Source organism: Brienomyrus brachyistius, chromosome 19, assembly GCF_023856365.1.
Source record: "Brienomyrus brachyistius isolate T26 chromosome 19, BBRACH_0.4, whole genome shotgun sequence".
Taxonomy (NCBI): Eukaryota; Metazoa; Chordata; class Actinopteri; order Osteoglossiformes; family Mormyridae; genus Brienomyrus; species Brienomyrus brachyistius.
In genome coordinates this window covers 10588499-10609086 of record NC_064551.1, presented here as the reverse complement: position 1 = coordinate 10609086, position 20588 = coordinate 10588499, and the positions used below count along the sequence as shown (strand labels likewise).

General features: G+C 46.4%; 2 protein-coding genes across 10 annotated transcripts in view; one reads left to right on the top strand and one right to left on the bottom strand.

Moving 5' to 3' along the window:
* LOC125714409 (serine/threonine-protein kinase MRCK alpha-like) overlaps positions 1-4143 on the top strand; it is an 80600-nt gene extending 76457 nt beyond the window's left edge. For all 6 annotated transcript variants that reach the window (XM_048984981.1, XM_048984978.1, XM_048984980.1 and 3 more), the window contains one exon: positions 14-4143. In XM_048984981.1, coding sequence (XP_048840938.1) covers positions 14-145 — 132 coding nt within the window. In that variant the 3' untranslated portion in view covers positions 146-4143. The remainder of the gene's footprint in view (positions 1-13) is intronic.
* A 90-nt stretch (positions 4144-4233) lies between these two features.
* LOC125714410 (frizzled-3-like) lies at positions 4234-19268 on the bottom strand. 4 transcript variants are annotated; one of them, XM_048984983.1, is made up of 9 exons: positions 19033-19268; positions 18603-18754; positions 16644-17185; positions 15064-15339; positions 9781-9977; positions 8251-9268; positions 6595-6743; positions 6144-6377; positions 4234-5981 (listed from the first exon to the last, which is right to left on the bottom strand). In XM_048984983.1, exons 3-9 carry the CDS (start codon positions 16836-16838, stop codon positions 5762-5764), a joined length of 2289 nt encoding a protein of 762 aa, XP_048840940.1. In that variant the 5' UTR covers positions 16839-17185; positions 18603-18754; positions 19033-19268; the 3' UTR covers positions 4234-5761. The 4 variants fall into 4 exon arrangements, with proteins under 4 accessions (XP_048840940.1, XP_048840939.1, XP_048840942.1 ...); XM_048984982.1 differs by having other exon boundaries at positions 6144-6380; positions 19096-19265; XM_048984985.1 differs by lacking the exon at positions 15064-15339 and having other exon boundaries at positions 19033-19261.
* Positions 19269-20588: the final 1320 nt, after the last annotated feature.

Sequence of the window (20588 nt, the reverse complement as noted above, 5' to 3'; positions counted from 1 at the left end):
CTTTTGCGTGCAGGATTCCGATTCTCCCCGTCACTCCACAGCCTCCAACAGCTCCAACCTGAGCAGCCCCCCAAGTCCAGCCTCCCCACGCAAGACCAAGTCCCTGTCCCTGGAGAGCACGGACCGCATGGGCTGGGAGACGTGAGCCAGAGGCTCCGCCCCATATGCCCAACATGCCCCGCCCCGTTTAGCCACGCCCACACAAAGGCACATGGCCCCTGCGAATCATGACCTCAGGCCCCGGCTGGCTAGAGCACCACTGTTTGCAATCAGATAAATGGAAGCAGACACCTTCAGACCTCAACAGAAGCATGAAAAACAGGAAATGGACATCACCTGGGCAGGAAGTCCCTGCTGGGTAAACACATCCTCCCCTTATCAGGAAGTGGGTGTGGAGCTTGTGACCACATGTGTGCTGGCGTGTGTTTGTGCGTGTGTTGCCTGAGAAAGGGAAAAAAAAAAGAAGTTTTTGCACCCCCACCTCAAGCTGCCTTGAAGCTGAGTGACTCTGGGATGAGTCCAGTCCGATACGTACTCACATTGTAAGTGGGTGAGGGACTGCCTTATCGAGAGTCACCGACAGGCCGTGCCAGAGGAGGCGAGAGAGAGGAGAACATGACGGGTGAAGAGAATTAGCAATTGTAAATAACGTAGAAATGGCACGGGGCGAGATATTTAGGTATGGTATTTAATTGAATGGATTTCTTTAGTTTTATCAGATGGGGAATGTGACTGATTGTTCGGTTGAATCTGTGTTTGAAAGGTGAGAAGGAAGATTTTATTTGCTTATCCAGTTTGCTTCTGGTGCTTTGTCTCTCATATAGGCTACAGTTACCGTTTTCCTCTCTACAGTGAGTGGTAGCAAGAAGAAGTCTCTATTTTCAATAAGGGTTGTGACCCAAATCCTGACAAAGAGGTGATTTCCATGGCTTGTATGTGTCCCTTTTCGCTTTCCGATTTGCTTTTAACAGTTGAGGCTGTGCTATTACTCAGAAAAGAAACCTAATCTTTAACGTAGTGAAAAATTCCCAGAACAGTAAGTCGCTGGGAGGTGTTTGGGGTTGGTGGGCATATTGTAGTTACATCATCCATCCTGCGGGTGGCACTAGTGCTGGTGTCGTCTGCTCTGCTTTTGCCTTAATTAGATAAGAAGAGGTCAGGCTTTAGAGAGGAACATACTTTGTTGCTTCAATAATGTATCTAACTAAAAGTAAAATTAATATATGAGGAAAAATGTTATAAAGTGAAATCTGTGACACGTATGGCAATTTTTTTTTTCTATTCTAAGCTTAATAGAATACTTAGTATTTTGGGCATATTCAAACAGAAAAGCCATTTTAATCATTTCTGTTGTTTCTTTAAATGAATTGTATCACAGTATCTGATTTGCATTTAGTTGCCTTTTACAATGGGTCACTCGTCAGTATTTGGTGAAATTCGGTGCTGTTCACTGGAACCACCACCTACTCTGTGCTCACACCCGGGGGTCGCCACAGACACGCATATGGATTTGGAGACCACAGACACGCACACACGTGGATTTGGAGAGCACAGACATGCACACACATGTGGATTTGGAGACCACAGACACGCACACACATGTGGATTTGGAGACCACAGACATGCACACGCATGCGGATTTGGAGACCACAGACACGCACACGCATGCGGATTTGGAGACCACAGACACACACACATGCGGATTTGGAGACCACAGACACGCACACGCATGCGGATTTGGAGACCACAGACACGCATGCGGATATGGAGACCACAGACACGCACACACATGCGGATTTGGAGACCACAGACACTCACACATATGCGGATTTGGAGACCACAGACACACACACACACAGAGAAATGGATTTAGGGACCACAGACACACACGTGGATTTAGGGACCACAGACACACGCACACACACACTCGGATTTAGGGATCACAGACACACACACACACACGTGGATTTAGGGACCACAGACACACACACACACGGATTTAGGGACCACAGACACACACACACGGATTTAGGGACCACAGACACGGCCTTGTTACCTTCCACTGACCTGCCGTACTTTGGTTTTACCTTTTATCATTGGAGCAATAATCCCACACTTCCAAAGAAATATATTCTCTTCTGATTTGATGGTATTTGTTTTATTGTCTGTTCAGGTCTTTGTTTCCATAGCTTCTGTGCTTTTCTTTTCGGTTAAGCTGAGAACACCTTCGCGGGAACCCAAGAGCGATTTTGCTAAAGGAAAAATTCTTGTAACATTAGAGTAGTCTTACTCATGGTAGCTGATGACATTGTGTGACGGATGCTACACCTTCTCTTTACTCTGGGGATCAAATTGCTGAAGAAATACGGACCACACAACCATGAACTATTCACCACCATTTCAAAAGCCATACTTGATAGAATAGAGAGACTGTACCAGTTATGCCACCGTAGTAGTGCGGCATTCTTTGAAAGTGACTGGGATGCTATTTTAATTTTTAATCTTTTTGACATTCTATCAAAAACTAGCTCCATTCCTGCGGAGTATTTGGGGTCATATAGGATATTTTGGAAATACGTGCTTTCTCTTAATTAACACTGTCTGTCTTGCATATGCTCGCAATAATGTTAAATTAGCGTAGTGCCCCCTCATTAAAGGATGTAATGCCTTAAGGAATTACAATACAAACATGGGACACGTAATTAATTGGACCAGCTGCTTGCTAGGTTTTTTTAAATTTTTTTTATGGTATTTATTTGATGGCCACTGAAAGCGTTCCTGCAGTGAGAACCATAGCAGTGTTTTCATGCTCCTGTGGTTTGCCTGCCCTGTATTCCGAGGTGTCGATTCCCATGGGTTTGACTCAATCAGTCAAGTTTTCACGTGGCTACAAAGCTGAAACAATGTTAGTTAATAGCTAGTTATGTCACTTGTGTCTGGACAGCAATATCTCAATGTAAACGGCTTTTCTATAGTAGACTGCAGTATTTTAGTAAAGAATAGAGCAATATTTGTCCAGCCCATTCAGAAAACAGAAACTCCTTTGCGTCTGATTTTAAACCGATTCATTCTACCAGATGCTTCTTTTCCTCGTGAAGTTAAGCTGCTCGACTAATATTAATGAATAATTAATATTATCGTCGGACCATATGATCATGTATTCCAACATTTGTTTTGTTTTTCATCTTGAATCGAGTCCCACCTGAGGCTTGAGTGGTGATCAAAGAGGACTCGGCATCGACCATTAATCAGAAAGCGATTCAGACGTATCGGGATCGTCGCCATTTGCACTTAAACCGATAAGGAAAAATCCACTTTTATACGTTCAGACCCTGAGTACTTATATGACAACCTTGACGTACTTACGTGATATACGTATTCGCAGGCTTCGTTTGTATTGGTCAGTGCAGTTTTCTGCAGAATGATTTGCTGCGGAGAGAGAATCTCCTCGCTAGGTAGCTTACTTGGGACAGGCTTTTCCACTGCGTCTCAGCCAGGAAGCCTGTGTGTTAAACTCAGGACCGTCTAGAACCAATGATTATAATAATGCAATGAGGAATATCTCCAGGAAACTAGCAGCTACTGCATAAGCAGCTATAGCGTAGCTATAATCAAATATAGTGAGTAATTCTGCAGATAATGTGACAGGAGAGAGTTTGGTGTTGTGTCTTTAAAGTGGGTGGGTGGCAAAGTGGGCTCACTGGGGTCAAAGCTGAATTGTGTGGAAGATTTTTTTTTCGTTTTTTTTTTTTGCTTTTCGTTGATGTTACCTGCCTCGTATGTTATTTGCTATTTCATATCATATTATTAAGTTTATAGGATTTTTTTTGTAAGAATATGTACAGTTTTGCATGTCATAGGTGTAATCACTTCTGTTATTAGAATTTAAGGCTGGATTTTTTTTATTTTATTATTGTATTATTATTTGAGTTGCCTATTTGAAAATGTTGGGGATGTTACAGAGGACAGCCCACTGTGGGTGATATAGATTCTTTTTTTGCACAGAACTATTTAAGGTGGAAGTTCAACAAGTAATGTATGGGACCGGCCACCACTCTCTCTATGTGGGGGAGGGAAATTCATTATTCTATCAACCGGACTTTGATGTATTTCAATAAAACAGGAAAACTGTTAGAATAACGACTCCTTTGTGTCGTGTGCGCTTAAACGCTGATGATGTATGCTACTAAAAATGGGTTGTAAAATAGGCATTCACATCAGACATAACACAGATCTCTGTACGAAAACTTTTTTTATTCTTTACAAAATACTAAAACTTTTTTTTTTTTTCTTTTACACATTTTACAAGTAATCAAAGTGAAATTAACCTGTTTCTGTTCACTAAAGTAGGGAAAGTGTCCGTCAAACCGCCCCTCCCTGATCATTTCTGCAGCCTGATGCCCCCTACTGGGCACAACACAAACCTACATCTGCCTTCCATAGTGTAAAAGCTACCTTAGGTGTGTAACATTTAAACCACTAACACGCGCTGATGGGCTCAGAGACGTTTACTCGCTCTTCTTCCCTTTTATCGGTGGGCTCCACGGTCAAAGGAAATGGAAGAATCAGTAGTCAAATCTCAGCAGCGTCTTATCTTAAAGATAAACCTACACTAGACAAGGGAGAAAAATGAAGGAATCGGTCTGAAGACCAGAAAGAGGGGAGAAAGAGGTACTTGTGTATTTTTTACATTCCGTTGCCTGAACAGCGTAAGCAGTTGAGGACGACCCTGGGTAAAACCTCTGAACAGGCTATGGATGGACAAATTCACGAGGGACAAACTGTGCTCATTGTTCATGGCGCTGACTATATTAAAAGTGATGTATCTATCAGCCTGGAGCTGGATAAGAAAACACACCTTAAGACATTCCAGCTATTATAAACATTCAGGGAAGGTTGAAAGATGCTTAAAACCAAGGAAGTGTTGATGTCTGTGATTTTGGTGGGGGAATCCATTTTGGAGAAATCGATGGAAATGTGATATTGCATGAATGTTAGATAGAAGCAAGGCAAACCATCATTTCAGAGATGTGTCAGGGATCAGGTCCTCCTCTGTCAGTGAGAGCAGCAGTGACCTCTCAGCACGTGAGGAAGGCCTCTGGGCCACCAAAACATCACTGGAGGCCCGATGATACAGTGTAAGGACGGTCAACCTGGGGCTTATGATCTACAAGTGCTGACAATTCCCTGCTCTCGCGTCCTGCTTCCTGTTACACCTCCGCTCACAGGCACAAAGGGTGTGGCCTTCCTCAGTCTCGGCCCCGTACAGCGTTCGATCAAGTTACAACCAGACAAGTGGGTGTGTAGAGGACTTCTCAATGGCTGCCTGGAAACTGAAGTACCTTTTGGGACAGAAATGCAAAACAATAAGGGTGTACTTCTTCTGCAATGGATGCAGGCACGTGTCCCTGCTGAAGTTTGCAGGCTAGAGCCCCTTTTGATGTGCAGAACTGACATTCTGATCTGAGGATAGTGCACCATAGCAAACGAGTGGAAATGGCTTCTTTTTCACGTCTCATTTAAGTCCCAGAATGGCAGGAGACCAGAACCATGTTTACTGGGAGTCCCTCCTGTTTCCCATATTACCTGCCTTTGTATGACATCAAGCCCCCTGACTGGCTGACTGGGGCGCCTGTTTCACTATTAGTCCATTGGCCCAAGTCACTGTTCCAGCATAGAGGATCCCTGAATGGTCAAGGTTATCTCGCCTTCCTCCCTGAGGAGGAACAGGAACTCCCTGTCAGGCCTGTACACCCTGAGGTCACGCACTGGCGCCGTCCTCCTCCACCACGCGGTTCATGGTGGTGCCGTGGGTAATGTGAGTGGCCTGGGAGTTGCTCAGATCCCGCACACTGCTGTGCCGCGATTGGCTGTCGAGGCGCTGCATGCTGCCGTGTCGCGATTGGTCGAGGGCGGGCAGGTGAGGGAAGCTGCCATAGGGCAAACGATCTTCCATGCCGCGGTAACTGCATGGGGTGTACCTAGAGGAACAAGTCGCCAGGGAGCCAGTAAGACGTCATACGATAAATTATGGCTTTATGGAATATTATAAATGAAACAATTACAATGCGAGCAGGGTTTGCCATGTAATCTCTACATTAATAAATGATCAGTGCAGAGAGATGGGTGCCCACTCATCCCACCTGCCATCACGTGATCGCCGCAGGCTGCCGTGGTAACTGCTCATCTTGCTGTGCACGCTGCCGGCTCTGCTGGGCAGGTCATCCAGCATGGCCAGGTGAGTGGAGGAGGCGTGGGTGGAGGTGCCCTGCGTGGAGGTGCCACGGGACTTCCTTACGATGGGTGTGTTGGGGTCCCGCAGTAGGGACTGCGCAAAATCGGGCTCCTGGAGAACCTGCCGACTTTCGTTCACAGCACTGCTGTTGGGTGGGGGGGCAAAGGCAGACTAAATATTTCATATTGTGACAGTTACAGTAGAAGCAAATGCACTGCACTGCTCCATAACGCAGAATCGTACTCATTTCACCAGTTCAGGGCATGCTGGGAGTTTTGGCTCAGGATCGCCACCTGCTGGCCACCTGAACCTCGTATTCGTAAGTGAAGGAGACGCGTCGTAAGGGATGGAAAACTCACTCCTTGCGGCGGCGGCCTCGGAAGAAGCCAGCCCACTCCAAGCAGGTCTTCTTGCTGCCCACCCAGAAGACAGAGGGGATTCCCACCACCAGCGTCATGAGGTACTTCATGAGGAAGAGCACCAGGTCGGGCCGGCTGGTCTCCTCCACCTACGAGAAAGCTGCCATTATCCTCGCGGTGTTAGGGGAGCGCTGCTGTTTCCCCTCAGCATAACGGGCATGTCCATGTGTGACTGAATGGCCTAAAGCCTCTTAAGCATCATTTAAAGCTAACTGTAGATGATGTCATTGGACTTGAGTGATTTAGGAGAGGTGTGGTCTGTTTACATGAGCTTCCATGCATTAAATCTTTGTCTTGCGCGCAGCATTAACTGCACAGCCCCTCTCTAGCTGTGCCCCTGTGTTTCCCCGGTTGCACAGCTCACCACACGCACCCCCCCCCCCCCCCCACTCCCGACTTGGTGGACCTCCCATAACTCCACGCTCTGTCTGCTTGCCCCTCCCAGCTGGTTTTGCTTCAGTGATGCACGCAGAGAAACAGATGCCTGGCTCCCTGAGCGAGATCGGACCGCCTGGCAAGCGAGAGCTCCCATCCTCGTGTCTTCGCTTATTTGGCGAGCCTGGGCGGTCGTTACGGCAACGCACACGGCCGCGGGCCGCTGTGTGTGTTCAGCTCCACTTCCCTTTGAGGTCAGAAATTGGATTCCTCTATTATCTGCTCATCCTCGTTTGCAGTAACGAGGGGGTTTTATGTCATTCATTAAAAATGAAGGGTTATGGAGTTCGGATATGCCCAGCCTTGATGGGGTTCTCTGTGCTCCGTGCCAAGATGATCTGATCTAACCCTGCTGCCCCCCCCCACCCCTGGTGTCTCATCTCAATGATGCCTGGACAAAGGGGTTCCGGTCCAGACCCCGCCCAAAGCATTTTAAACCAGCCTATCGCGTGACACTGACGGTCACCCTTTCTTGCCCGCCTGGCATATGCTCTTGGCCCCGCCTATATTCCTTAGAGGAACTTACCGGATGACATCTCCTCCTTGTTAATTTGCCGAAAACCAACACAAAATGAAAGATGACAGCATCATCACCCCCCCCTAGCACACCGCTGGCGATCCAGACCGTCATGATTCAGTGACTCCCTTCCTCTCTGCTTTGTCTGAGCTTGTTGAAGAGTGGAGACCTGGATGCTTTCCTGCTCATCTGGCTTTGCTAGGTCTACATCTACAGGTTCTGCCCATGGTTACTCATTATCACGGCCGCTCGTTACCATGCCAACCGGCATCAAAAATGCCCCCCTACCACGCCATCCCTCTACCACCACAGAGGCTCCATTCCCAGCAGTCGGGGAAGCGTGAAATAACAAGTTCTGGAACAAAAGCATTTGGATCACAAGAGTATGATTATCCTGCTGGGTCCCTCCCCCAGCAGCCACACGCACGCCAACGCAGCACAGGTGCTTAATAATTAAACGGCACAGATCGGGGTTCACAGAGGCCCCGAGATAAAGACCAATTAATATCTCTAAAACTGGAGGAGAAAAATTCTGATGAGTAGGATATGAGTATTTAAGACACGGCGGCTATGCATGAAGAGTCGTCCTTGTTGGTTGGTGTGTTGTGTAGTGTGGGAGGCGGAGCCCTTAAAGGGCCGGTTACCCGGTAGGGGCAGGGGATGTGGTACTCGCGGCAGCGCTCCATCACCCAGCTGGTCTCCCACATGTCCCGGTAGCTTTGCTCATAGAAGTAACAACCGATGACCACCAGCAGGGGTGCCAGGTAGAGCACGGAGAAGACGCCAATGCGGATCATGAACTTGACCAGCTTGTCCTGGTTCTCCTTCTCCAGCGGGATCTCCATACGCACGCGGTTGAGCGCCGCAATGCCGGCCAGGAGCAGCACCACGCCCAGCAGCACGTCAATGCAAAGGGGCGCCAACACGAACCAGCGCAGGGCCGCCACGTCGTAGAGGCCCACGAAGCACACGCCGCTCACGTTGTCGCCCTCGATCTTGCTCATGGCGGTCAGGGTCACGGTGAGTGTGCCCGGGATGCCCCAGCCGCAGGCGTGGAAGAGGAGGGCCTTCTTCTCGATGGCCTCGCTGCCCCACTTGGGCACGGCGGCCAAGAACCAGGTGATGGTGAGGATGACCCACCAGACACTGCCGGCCATGGTGAAGAAGTAGAGCACCATGAAGAGCAGCGTGCAGGCCTTGTTGTGCGAGCCCTGGGTGACGGTGGAGGCGCGGTATTGGCCAGGGCTGGCGGCATTGCAGGCCACACGGTCCTCCAACAGGAAGCCCAGGAAGAACACCAGCGATACCATCATGTAGCACACAGCGTAGAAGATGATGGGCCGCTCTGGGTAGCGGAAGCGGGTGATGTCAATGAGGAAGGTGAGGAAGGTGAAGAGGGTGGCAGACAGGCAGACGATGGAGACGACGCCAATGAAGTAGCGGGCGAAGCGGAGTTCATCTTGACGGAAGTACATGTTGGGGCAGGGCGGCGAGCAGTCACGCACCCCCAGGAACGAGTAGCCCAGCTCGGGCTCCATCTTCAGCTCCCTTGGGCACCAGAAGCCATAGTCACGTTGAACAGACAGTAGGGAGTCTTCGGTGCTGGTAGCCTTGGACTGCAGGTCAACGGCACGTGGGTACGGTTCCTCGCAGTCAGGGAACCTGTAGGTGGAGATCAGTGTCAATCGGATGTGACCTTTCTCCATCAAAATTTATTAAACACATGTGCTCTACTAGGCAGATCTTCATTTTTCACATTTTCCATTCCTTTATAAACACCTCAACCCTGTCTGCATATTTGCTCCTTCCCGACTCCCAGCACTGCTGAACCACACTGAATACCTGGCACAGGTGCGCTGGGAGCTGAGAGGGAACAAAAATGTGGACTGTCTGGGGGGTCCCCGACGACTGGGTTGTCAAACATTGGTCTAACGACATCAGCGGTCATAATTCAGTAATGAGAAAAACAGGCCTTCAGAATCCATGGGGGGGGGGGGGATTATTATCCACCATCAGTCTTCAGTCTCATAACTGCTTAACGGCTCCGGCAGGGGCTGTACAAATTCCTGCATCAGCCCTCTAGGCCCGGGACTAAAGACTGCATCTCCTCCCCACCTATTGGCTGCGCCTTTGTACAGAATCATAGGCGGCGGATCGGACGGTCAGGTGGACACCTGCTGCACTCCATCTCCTCGAGCCAGGAGACCCCGAACACGTCCATGAGCTTGGAGCAGTCGCGCTTGGCGTGGTGGCAGAGGTGGCGGCAGGGCAGGGACAGACGGCCGTACTCCGTGCACACCGGGCCGAAGAGGGCGCAGAGGAAGGGCCGCATGGCCGGGGAGCACTCCAGATTCACCATGGGGTGGAAAGGCTGCCAGGAGGAAGGCGGACATACCGTAAGACACACGGAGAGATGGGGGCCATAGTGTGCCATGCGGCGAATATTAGCTCATTCTGACCAATCAGGAGGCAGGCTTCCATCAAGAATCTTAATAAGATTCTCCAGTGCTGTGTGATGTCACAGGTATAAACTTATTTGGTTCATCTATAGGTATACGGGCTTCCTGTTTAATGAACAAAGTACACCAGAGTTAACGTATGACCCAAAACGGACTATCCTGCACCACTCAAACCTGTTCCCCCACCTCTGAGTTTGGCACGGGGATATAAAAAGGAGGAGCTGTACAAACAGTGTAACCTAACGCCCCTTGATCAAACTCCCTCCCCCACCGGCGACTGTGAGGACGCCTTTGTGTCAGGCGGAGGGATACGTTGTTCGCAAAAGGGGGCCTGGGCGTGCTCCGGCTGGGGCCATGCTGGGAGAGGGAGCAGCTGCCGGGCAGGACATTAACATGCAAATCCCCAGTGGTACGAACAATGGGCCCCCGCCCAGGACCAGGCCTAGCATATTCACTTCCTGCTGGGGTCTCGCCTTTGTGGAAGCGAGGTGAAGGGGAGGGGCCGACACACCCCAGCAGAGCTGGGCTCGGTGTGAAACGTCCCCCTCACCTGTGCAGCATCAGAATATCCTCCTTGCTCATTCAGGTGACCCAAGTTCAGACTGAGAAGTGATGCCTTCCCATGTATATGTAAGTGGTCAATAGCTGTGCAGTTTTTACTTACTCAAGTGTTAATCATTGGTTAATAATGGTCGGGGGAGCTTTAATAAAGCCCCAAATTGTTGGGACAACAAAAAGACTCCAAAACATAAACTCGGTGGCCTGTTTATTGAGTACACTTATGTGTTAATGCAAACATCCTGCTCCTACACACAGGGAATCATGTGTCTGCAAGTGAATATATACAATATACAGGCAGGGGTCAAGAAGTTGGGTTACTTTTCAACTAGGCATCAGAACGGGTAAGATTTCTTGAATGCCGTGTGACTGTTGGTGCCAGACATGGTGGTCTCAGCAACCTGAGGCTTCCACACATTGCAGAGTTTAGAGGTAAATAAACAAAAGGCATCCAGTCAGCATTTCTGTGGGTGAAAACACCTTGCTAATGAGAGATGACAGAAGAGAACGGTTAACAGAAAAGTGCAACAGCAGCCCAATGCAACAGTGGTGTGCAGAAAGGCTTCTCTGAAAGCAGAACTCCTGCCTGCTGCTTCCTAGATCAGTGTTTCCCAAACCAGTCCTCGGGGCACACTGGACGGATCCACATTTTTGTTTTCACCCAGTTCCCAGAACATCTGACCCAAGCAATCAGGGGCTCTAAATGCCTTATATGTGAGCTGGGAACTGAGACAAAATAAAAATGTGGATCCATCAAGTGGGCCCTGAGGACTGGTTCGAGAAACACCGCGCTAGGTGTACCTAATAAAATGGCCACTGTTTGTCTATATGTAGCGCCGTGCAGAAACATGTCAAAGTGGATCTTAAGAGAGCTTCAGAACACAGCTTACCTACTCAGTACACAGTTAAATGTACAAGTACAATATGTACACGAACATACACATCAATAAAATTCTCATGGCGCTTCCCTCTGATGGAAATGCACTTTAAAAAAATTGGTTAGTGATGCAAAGAAATATGGTTTCTGATTGTCCTGAGGGATCGATCTCAGCATGCCATCTACCCAGCCTCCCTCCAGCTGAGGAGAATGACTGACAGAAGACAGGTGAACTCGACACTGGTGGACTCCGACAGACGCATTCGCTGGTAAATGCAACCGGAAAATGTGAGATCCCAGCCTTCTCAGCCACTGTTCAGTCCAACTTGGCAAGCAGAGATCCGTGAAATGGATTAGAATGGATGTTAGGCTTGCTGACTCTGACACAAAGAAGCAAAATCCAAGGATCTCCAGTAAATATAATCCATTTGAGATGTCAGTTTCTTTTTTTTTTTTTTTTTTTTTTGGGGGGGGGGGGGGGTATTTTCCACTTCCGTGACAAAAAGACCAATAAGACTAATGTTCAGTGACAGATTCTCTTTGTTCAGATTTCTGAATAAATTGATTATCTGAACATAATGAGAATGTCTTTGGACTGCGACTAAATATATGCAAAAAAACATTATTACTACTAAATTGCCATTTGAGAGGTGTTTAGCATAAATAACAATAAGACTTTGTATATCCCTGGTCTGAATAATTGACAGGCGAGCTCATCCACTGTACAGCAGAATAGACATTTGAAAGAGAGAGCAACTCCTTTTTTTACCCAGTCGCTGATTTGATTCACATGACACGCAAATAATTATAAACATGTTCCCCAATCCCAGCAAATGTTTATCGAGAGGGGCAGGTTCATACTCCTTTGTCCTTTAAATGTCTCATTTATAAATGTTATCATTATTGTTATTGTATTATTATTGCTATAGTTATTTTTATTATATCTGTGGTGCCTTCAGGTTTACCTATCACATTTATCTGTGAAACAGCTCATTAACTAAAAAAATCCCAAAGACAGACCTCCCATCATCTCTGTGTAGCAGCACAGCCAGCTGCTTGTTCCCAAAGACAGACCTCCCATCATCTCTGTGCTGCAGCACAGCCAGCTGCTTGTTCCCAAAGACAGACCTCCCATTATCTCTGTACTGTAGCAGTCGGATGCATGTTCCCAAAGACAGACCTCCTATCATCTCTGTGCTGCAGCACAGCCAGCTGCATGTTCCCAAAGACAGACCTCCTATCATCTCTGTGCTGCAGCACAGCCAGCTGCATGTTCCCAAAGACAGACCTCCTATCATCTCTGTACTGCAGCACAGCCAGCTGCATGTTCCCAAAGACAGACCTCCTATCATCTCTGTACTGCAGCACAGCCAGCTGCATGTTCCTAAAGACAGACTTCCTATCATCTCTGTGCTGCAGCGCAGCCAGCTGCATGTTCCCAAAGACAGACCTCCCATCATCTCTGTGCTGTAGCACAGTCGAATGCATGTTCCCAAAGGCAGAACTCGCACCATCTGTGCTGCAGCACAGCCAGCTGCATGTTCCCAAGGACAGACCTCCCATCATCTCTGTGCTGTAGCACAGTCGAATGCATGTTCCCAAAGGCAGAACTTGCACCATCTCTGTGCTGCAGCACAGCCAGCTGCATGTTCCCAAGGACAGAACTCGCACCATCTCTGTGCTGCAGCACAGCCAGCTGCATGTTCCCAAAGAGCAATGAAGAAGCCGCCACAGGAGTAGCTTCCACTGATAATGCTGGGTGTGCTGGACCAGCGTTCCTACTTTAATGTCACAGAATAGCGCATGGAGTCTGGCGGTCTGTGAACACCACTGCTTTCACGTGTTAGCCTCTGTGAGAAGATCCAAATCAGCCTTTGGTATCATAGGCAATGTTGGACTTCCATCCTATTCTTAATGGACACTTTATTAGGTACACCTGTAGTACCACGTAGGACCCTTTTCCCTCCAAAAATGATTCAAAGATAGATAAGCTGTGTGTTCAGAGAAGCCTTTCTGCACACCACTTATGTACTTGTGGCCTGCTTAAATGCTTTAATGACTCTGCCCAGAATTGCGATAATGATTAACTGATTTAACTGACATAAAGAAGATAATATTTAACACAAATCATGCAGAAGCTGTTATTTCTACCAAAGGCATGTTTTAAATGTCCCACATCAAAAAGTCAATGAATATTTTCATTTTACGCACACTTTCTTGTTCTGGCTACGATGCACAAGATCACAATGGTCATACTGATGTTTTAACACACTATTGACTCCCTAATCCCAAAAATTACACACTCCCCCAGGATTACACAAGCCGATGATCGGGACTCATAAGTACTGCCCTTCGTTAACTGCCAATTATCAAAGTAGTAATTACACTGTGCAAATTATTTGACTGACTCCTTTTCCATACAAAGCTACTTGAGCAAAAGAGGATAAGTACTGCCCGTGTATGAGCTATCTGTTTGCACTATAAATTATTCAAAGTGCTTTCCACAAGTACTAAAACTATAATTAGCCATTTTATCTAGCGCAATTCTTAATGTAACCATGGAGATTTCCTGAGAGATTGCACATTTGTGCATTAAGTACCTGCTGCTGTGAAAGATTTAGAAATATCACCATAATTCAATGTTGCAAACATGGCTGAATGCCACATACAGACCCCACTGATATATATCAGAATCAGATTGAAATAGCAACTGTAATTTTTTTTACTATAGCTACTTAAGTGCTTCTTATCGACCTGCTAATCCAGTTTAAATACAATTTGAGGCATCTCTCTTTGAAATCTAATGTACAGCTCTGTATAAGGATTAGGGCTTTCGCATGGGTTAATCGATGAGCCAAACACAGCCCTGTCAGTGGCAGTCAACAGTGAGGCCTGCTCCCCTCATTATACAGAAGGTACCCACAACCCATGTGTGAAACCGGACAAACGCAGAATTCCTTTCTTGATCTTTGCTCTTTTTTCCCCTAAGAGAAGGCAAAGAAAGGACAGCTCGCTCCCACATTCCCTTTCCTCCATTCGCTTTTCAGTCTGGATCAGTCAGCTTTTCCCGTCTGTCGATCTCTCCCTCTCTTTCTGCCCCTCCTCCTCTCAGCCTGCATTCATCCTTTGCATTGAGACCACAGCTGCCATGGCAACCACTCCCAGAGCAACGGACCGATTTTGAGGAGGGGACCCCATCCTGGTGGGTCAGAGGCCATCAGCGGGACCCCCTCCTGACAGCAGCAGGGGTGTCCCTTTGTTGCTACACAATTTGAGCCTGTTTCCACGGCTACCCCTATAGCCAGCCAAAGAGTACTGGGGCGAGGGGGGGGATAATGAGTTTGTCTGCTAGGCGGTCTCACGGCGAAGATGCGGAAACTCAAGTCCCCAAAGTGATTACATCTAGCCACAGAAGTGTATAGTTATACTGGCAATGGGGGAGAAAAAGCAGAATTCAGTTTTCACTATTCATCACAAATGGTTTTGCCAAAAGTGACTTAATAGGGCCAAGCACTGACACTTTCCCTGTGCCCGTGCGGCGCATCATGGCCATCCACCCTCACCCATTCATCGGGTGCCACCGGCCAGCGTCTGCATGCAGATAACCTCACAGCGGCTGGTCTTATTGGCAGGCGCTGGGCTCTGCACGCGTCCACAGAAATGCCACAGGCGGCTGTCATGGTTACATCGGGGGGGGACCTCCATTCTGCGGCTGGCCGGCTCACATCCTCCATTCTACGCCGCAGATTCTTACTGCTAGAGCCAGAATCCCACATCCTCAGTGAGCTCTGAATGCCTCGCTCTTTGTTCCACAGAAAGGGCCCAGTCCTGAGGAGCCCCTTTAAAAAAAAGGGAAAAACTATAAAATCAAATTAACTGAACAAGCTCTGAGTGTGTCCTTCAGAAATGCACAGATCAGGTTTGGTGTTTTGTCCATCATAATAAATGTTGGTACGCTTCAATAACCTTTACACTGTCATTCAATTTTCAATTTTACCATGCAAATGTCAAATGTCACCACTATAGCACGACTGCAAGGAAGGATTAAAGGAAATGTGCCCCTCTGACCAGGATTAATTGTCATTCATGTGAACCATCCAACGTCACTCGCACATTACAGAGATATGCAGCATCACACCTTTTCTCCAGCGAGAGGGGAAATCACAGTCTATATCCTACACTAATTTCACACTCTGATTGAGGTACACAGCCAAATGATGGAAAAACAGCACTCACACGTGTGAAATTAAACCACCCAAAGCATCACGCTGTAATTCGTAGAGAAGATATATGCGTGTTTGGACTCAGACGTTTGAGTGCAGTAACTTTCCATGTGGGTTTTGGGGACCAGAAACAATGATGGCTGTTTGAAAGAAGGAAAATCAAGAGATTTTGAAATCATATATATGATTGGAAAATAATTCTAAGGTTTTTTATTAATCCAGTATGTGGCCCTAATATTTAAATGGAGTCCATACACCTAATCCGATAGTCTATACAGAGGCGAAGGCCTTACAGCCGATACCAGGTGTGCATCTGCAAATCCCCGGAATCCTGTAAAGTAATATTTAAGGTAATTATCCTTTAATAAAATACTAAAAATAACTTTTAAAATGCAAATTATGCACTGGAATAGAATCGTTAAAATGTGTGAATAATTAATGAATATATATTCAAATAAAATATTTGATTTAAAAGCACAGATTGTTTTTTAATCTCTTACACTTACACACCAGCTAATTTAAATAAACAAGCAGAAGAAATAACAGCGATTTCCTGACAATCACTCGGAGGATGTACTGGACCCAACCATCAGTCAGTAATGTCACCCTGCGCAAGGCTTTCCTGTTCGTATAAAACACCCAGCACTGACATTTTTACATTTTATTTCTGTCTAGTTTCTACTTCCGCACTTGCAATGTCCTGCAAACTAATTTTACACTGTAAAAGCTATACTAGTGACAAAAAGATTTTTAAAGATCTTAAAAATCTTTTAATGAAGGAACAGACATTATCACGTTGCCAGTTATATCAAGCGTGGCATCACCCGCTCCCATGAGAGAATCTTCAGAGAGCCCCCTGGATCGGGCCCCGGACCCCAGATCCCTGGGCAGGATGACGGGGGGAGAGGCGGGCAAGGTACCTCCATAGCCAGGGCGGCGGTCTGCTGGTCGTAGTGGTTCAGCAGGTTGGGCATGAAGGTGGTGTTGTAGGACAGATTCTGGCACATGCGCAGGGTGATGGGCTCGCAGCTGAACGCGCTATGGCTCTCCACTACGTCCATGTGAATAGCCACTGCGGCGCCGAACAGGGGGAGCATCACCCACAGCAGCTCCATGGTGCCAACTTAGAGGGACGGGCCGGTCTGTTCCTGCGCTCAGAACCGGCGGGCAGGGGCTGACGAGAGAAGGAGGGGCGTCAGGAGGGTGCAAGGTTACCACACCCCTTACGGAGATCAGCCACACCGGCGCAATCCAAGCCTTTCATCGGAAAGGTCTGGGCTTCCTCCATGTGCAGAAGCAGCTCCTCGAGGGACAGCCGTCGCCCGACACCATTCGCCCTCCGCAGCCCGGCCGCGGCCGCGCTGTAAGGGCGCCTTCCCCTGCGGACGGCCCACGCTCCGCCAGGCTCCAGAGCCCTCGGAGTCTCCAAACGTGCTGGAGGAGTGGTTTAAAAATCCCGCACCTGAAAGCAACAGATAAACAGAGTCTAGGGTTTGTGTGCCTTCGTGTGAAGCCTTTTAAAGGGGTCAGCATATACATTTATAAAGATAAATAAAAAAAAAAGGAAAAAGACACAATATTAATTATCTCAGTATAATTACACATTTAAGTCTATTACAGGGGACTGGAACAAGCTGAGAAAGTAATCTAGCTTTTGTCTTTTCCTCGAGGATCAGGTGACAGGAAACATAAGTCCTTTTCTTTATAAGATGTAACTGAATTTTATTATCAATTTACATATGAAGTACTTTTATATTAAAAGATATACAATAAAACAAACTTTGACAGCATTTCTGAATAAAAGTACAACGTGAAAACTGAAAGCCTAATGGCAAGAGCTTTTTGTTTGCATTGATATTAAAAAATTCATTTCCCGCAGTAGACTGGAGCAACTATCCACAATAGATAAGAGTACAAAGCTTGCTGGGTAAGTACTATGTAAACAGCAATATTCTCTTCCCTATTATATAATTGATTAAAATAATAAAGCACTTGAAGCACTTGTCGAATGTTTATTATTATTATTATTATTGTTATTATTATTATTATTCCTACAGCCGTACGTAGTTCTAGGTTATCACAACCACGTTAGAGAGCTTCTGCAAACGCACAGACGCGCACACGCCCTAACAGACAACTGGATCCATTGTGAGGAGATGCCTCATATCGCTTTCCATTCCCGTCCAATTACCCGATGCAAAGTGAAATAATCCCCCCAGATCATGCATTAAGTGAACCCATCCCATTGGCCACGCATTAAGTCATCTCATCTCTCTGACCATGATCTAGATGAACCCATCTCCCTGGCCATACACATCACTGCGACCCGCTGGATGAGCTTTGACACCGGCCGGAGAAACTGCACCCGTAATCCAATATCCGACTTAGTATATTTTAATGGAAACCTTTATGCATGGGACACAACATAGAGAAAGTAAATTCAACATTTATCTTCTACAGAAAGAGGCTAAACTGAAGCAGAACTGGTTCCGATACAGCTGCGTACAGGCATTTATTGTGCAGTTAAAAGTAGCTATAAATCAAAAGCGTAGATTATTAGAAATCACAGAGTAATGATTGCTTTTTTGAAACCGACAGCGCCGCATCTGAGAACAGTACTATTGACAAGTGCGAAAAAACGAAAGCACAAGAAAGAACGTAAAACAATACATATACCGACACAACGCACACAAAAGATTACAATTTCAAGTATGTTTGACTGATTCACAACATACAGTCAGGTCAACCCCCTTTACAGAGTCATTGCCAGCACCTACATATAATCTTTCTAATAATGGTTGGTTTGGTACTGTGTATTACTTGTTGCGGTATTAAACATTTTCGTGCTAATGCAGACGTAAATAAATAGCAAACTTTACCGCGATCGCGATGGTTCTTGACGGGCGAAGCCGTAAAGCTGCCTTTCTGCTGTGTGACAATGAGCCGCCTGGGCGCCGTGCAGCAGGTTCGCACTCTTCACGGGGGCGCGCTTTCGCTCGGCGACGCGGAATCGAATCCGCGTATGCGCGTCCTGCGTGCACATGTGCATGAAGGGTTACAATAGACGCAAATGGAAGGGCTGGATTAATGTTACTGCGATTGCATTCACTTATCCATACGTCATTAGTATCGATTGTAATCTAGGCCTCTGTTTTTTTACCCCAGTCCAAATGAATCAAGTAATGTATGAATTAAGTAATGTAAATACTTATCTGGAATTAATCTTTCGGGGCAGAGTAAGACAGATGCAAGGAGTAGATGGCACAATTTGCCATATTTTTAAAGGCGGGCAAGACAAATTAAACTTACATTTATTTATCAGTCGTTTTCATCCAAAGCGAGTAAAGTTAAGAAAGCAGGACTAGACAGTACCTAGAGCAATTGAAGTTAAGGTTCCTCCTCTAGGGCCCAACGGCGGAGAAACGCAATTGGATTATTTGAGCCGTCGAACTTCCTGTCACAGACCCAGCGCTCCAGACCCGCTGCCACACACCGCATGAAAAGAAGAATAACGTGAGATTCGAGGCATTGTTGATTGTCACTTTTAACTGTAAATCCTTTGTCCACCATACGTCATCTTGATACCAACTAGTGATCGCAAGTGGTACTGCAGGGAAATTACCATTTTAAGTAAATTATATGGTAAATGTGATTACAGAAACTATGCAAATTACTGCATATGTATTACGTCGTGTATATAATGATTGATATGCAGTTACGTAAATGAGCCAGTTGAATTGCATGCAAGAATTTAATATTGGCCTACAAAATGTAGACCTTGGATTATTATGAACATGCAAAATGCGTTTTTTAATTTGAAATTTGCAGTTGTCGCAATGAAAATATGTTCTGAAGGCATTCATAACAAAATATTTTTTATTTTAAAACTTTTCGTTATATTACCTTGTCAGTTTCGCCAACTTTGGTCAGCTGGCTGGCTGGATGATTGAGATCGAGGTCGACCAATATCTGGTTCCTGCCTTCCTAGAATTATCCCTGACCATTTTCTATAGACTTGCAGTGCAGTTTTTTATATGCAAATATCAGATAATTGATGTTTTCCAGTAGATATTTACTTCAGGCACCAAAGAGTTTAGTTCAATGTAGATGATTGGCAATAGCAAAATATAAGAGTAGCATTATAAACTATTGAACTGAAGAAGTGAAATAGAGTTTAATCTAAAAATAATGATCCTGACATTGTCGAAATGCACAACCCTTCACCCTGTAGTTCTGCGTACTTATTTCAATGTTATGTTTTTTGTTTGTAATAAATTTGTAAAAAATTCTAAATTCCTATTTTTCCTTTCCATTATGGGCTATTGACAAACAAAATGTCAAGAATTTTAGGATAAGTTTGCAAAATAAAAAAAAATATATATGAAAAGAGTCTGCGATGGGCTGGCCCCCCATCCAGGGTTGTTCCCTGCCTCGTGCCCATTGCTTCCGGGATAGGCTCCGGACCCCCCGCGACCCAGTAGGATAAGCGGTTTGGAAAATGGATTGATGGATGGATGGATGGATGGATGGATGGATGAAAAGAGTGAAGGGGTCTGAATACTTTTAGGCAAATAAGCAAAATCTTTAGTATTACTCAAGAAATGCATATGGAAACCAAACAGCACAAGACATTCAGAAATGCACAGTTTACGGACCTCAGCCATGGTTCATGGTTCTGTAGGCCAGTCAATCTCCAAATCCAGTGCTAAGGGGAGCAAAAACGTGAACCATGTGTGGGTCCTCTGTTCACTGTATTTAATTTCCACACCGATAGCTATCAAACTGTATTCGTCCATGTTGATTCACAGCAGAGCCTCAACTTTTGTCTTTAAGGTTGTTTTGCATAGGGGCTTGGAAAACCCTTT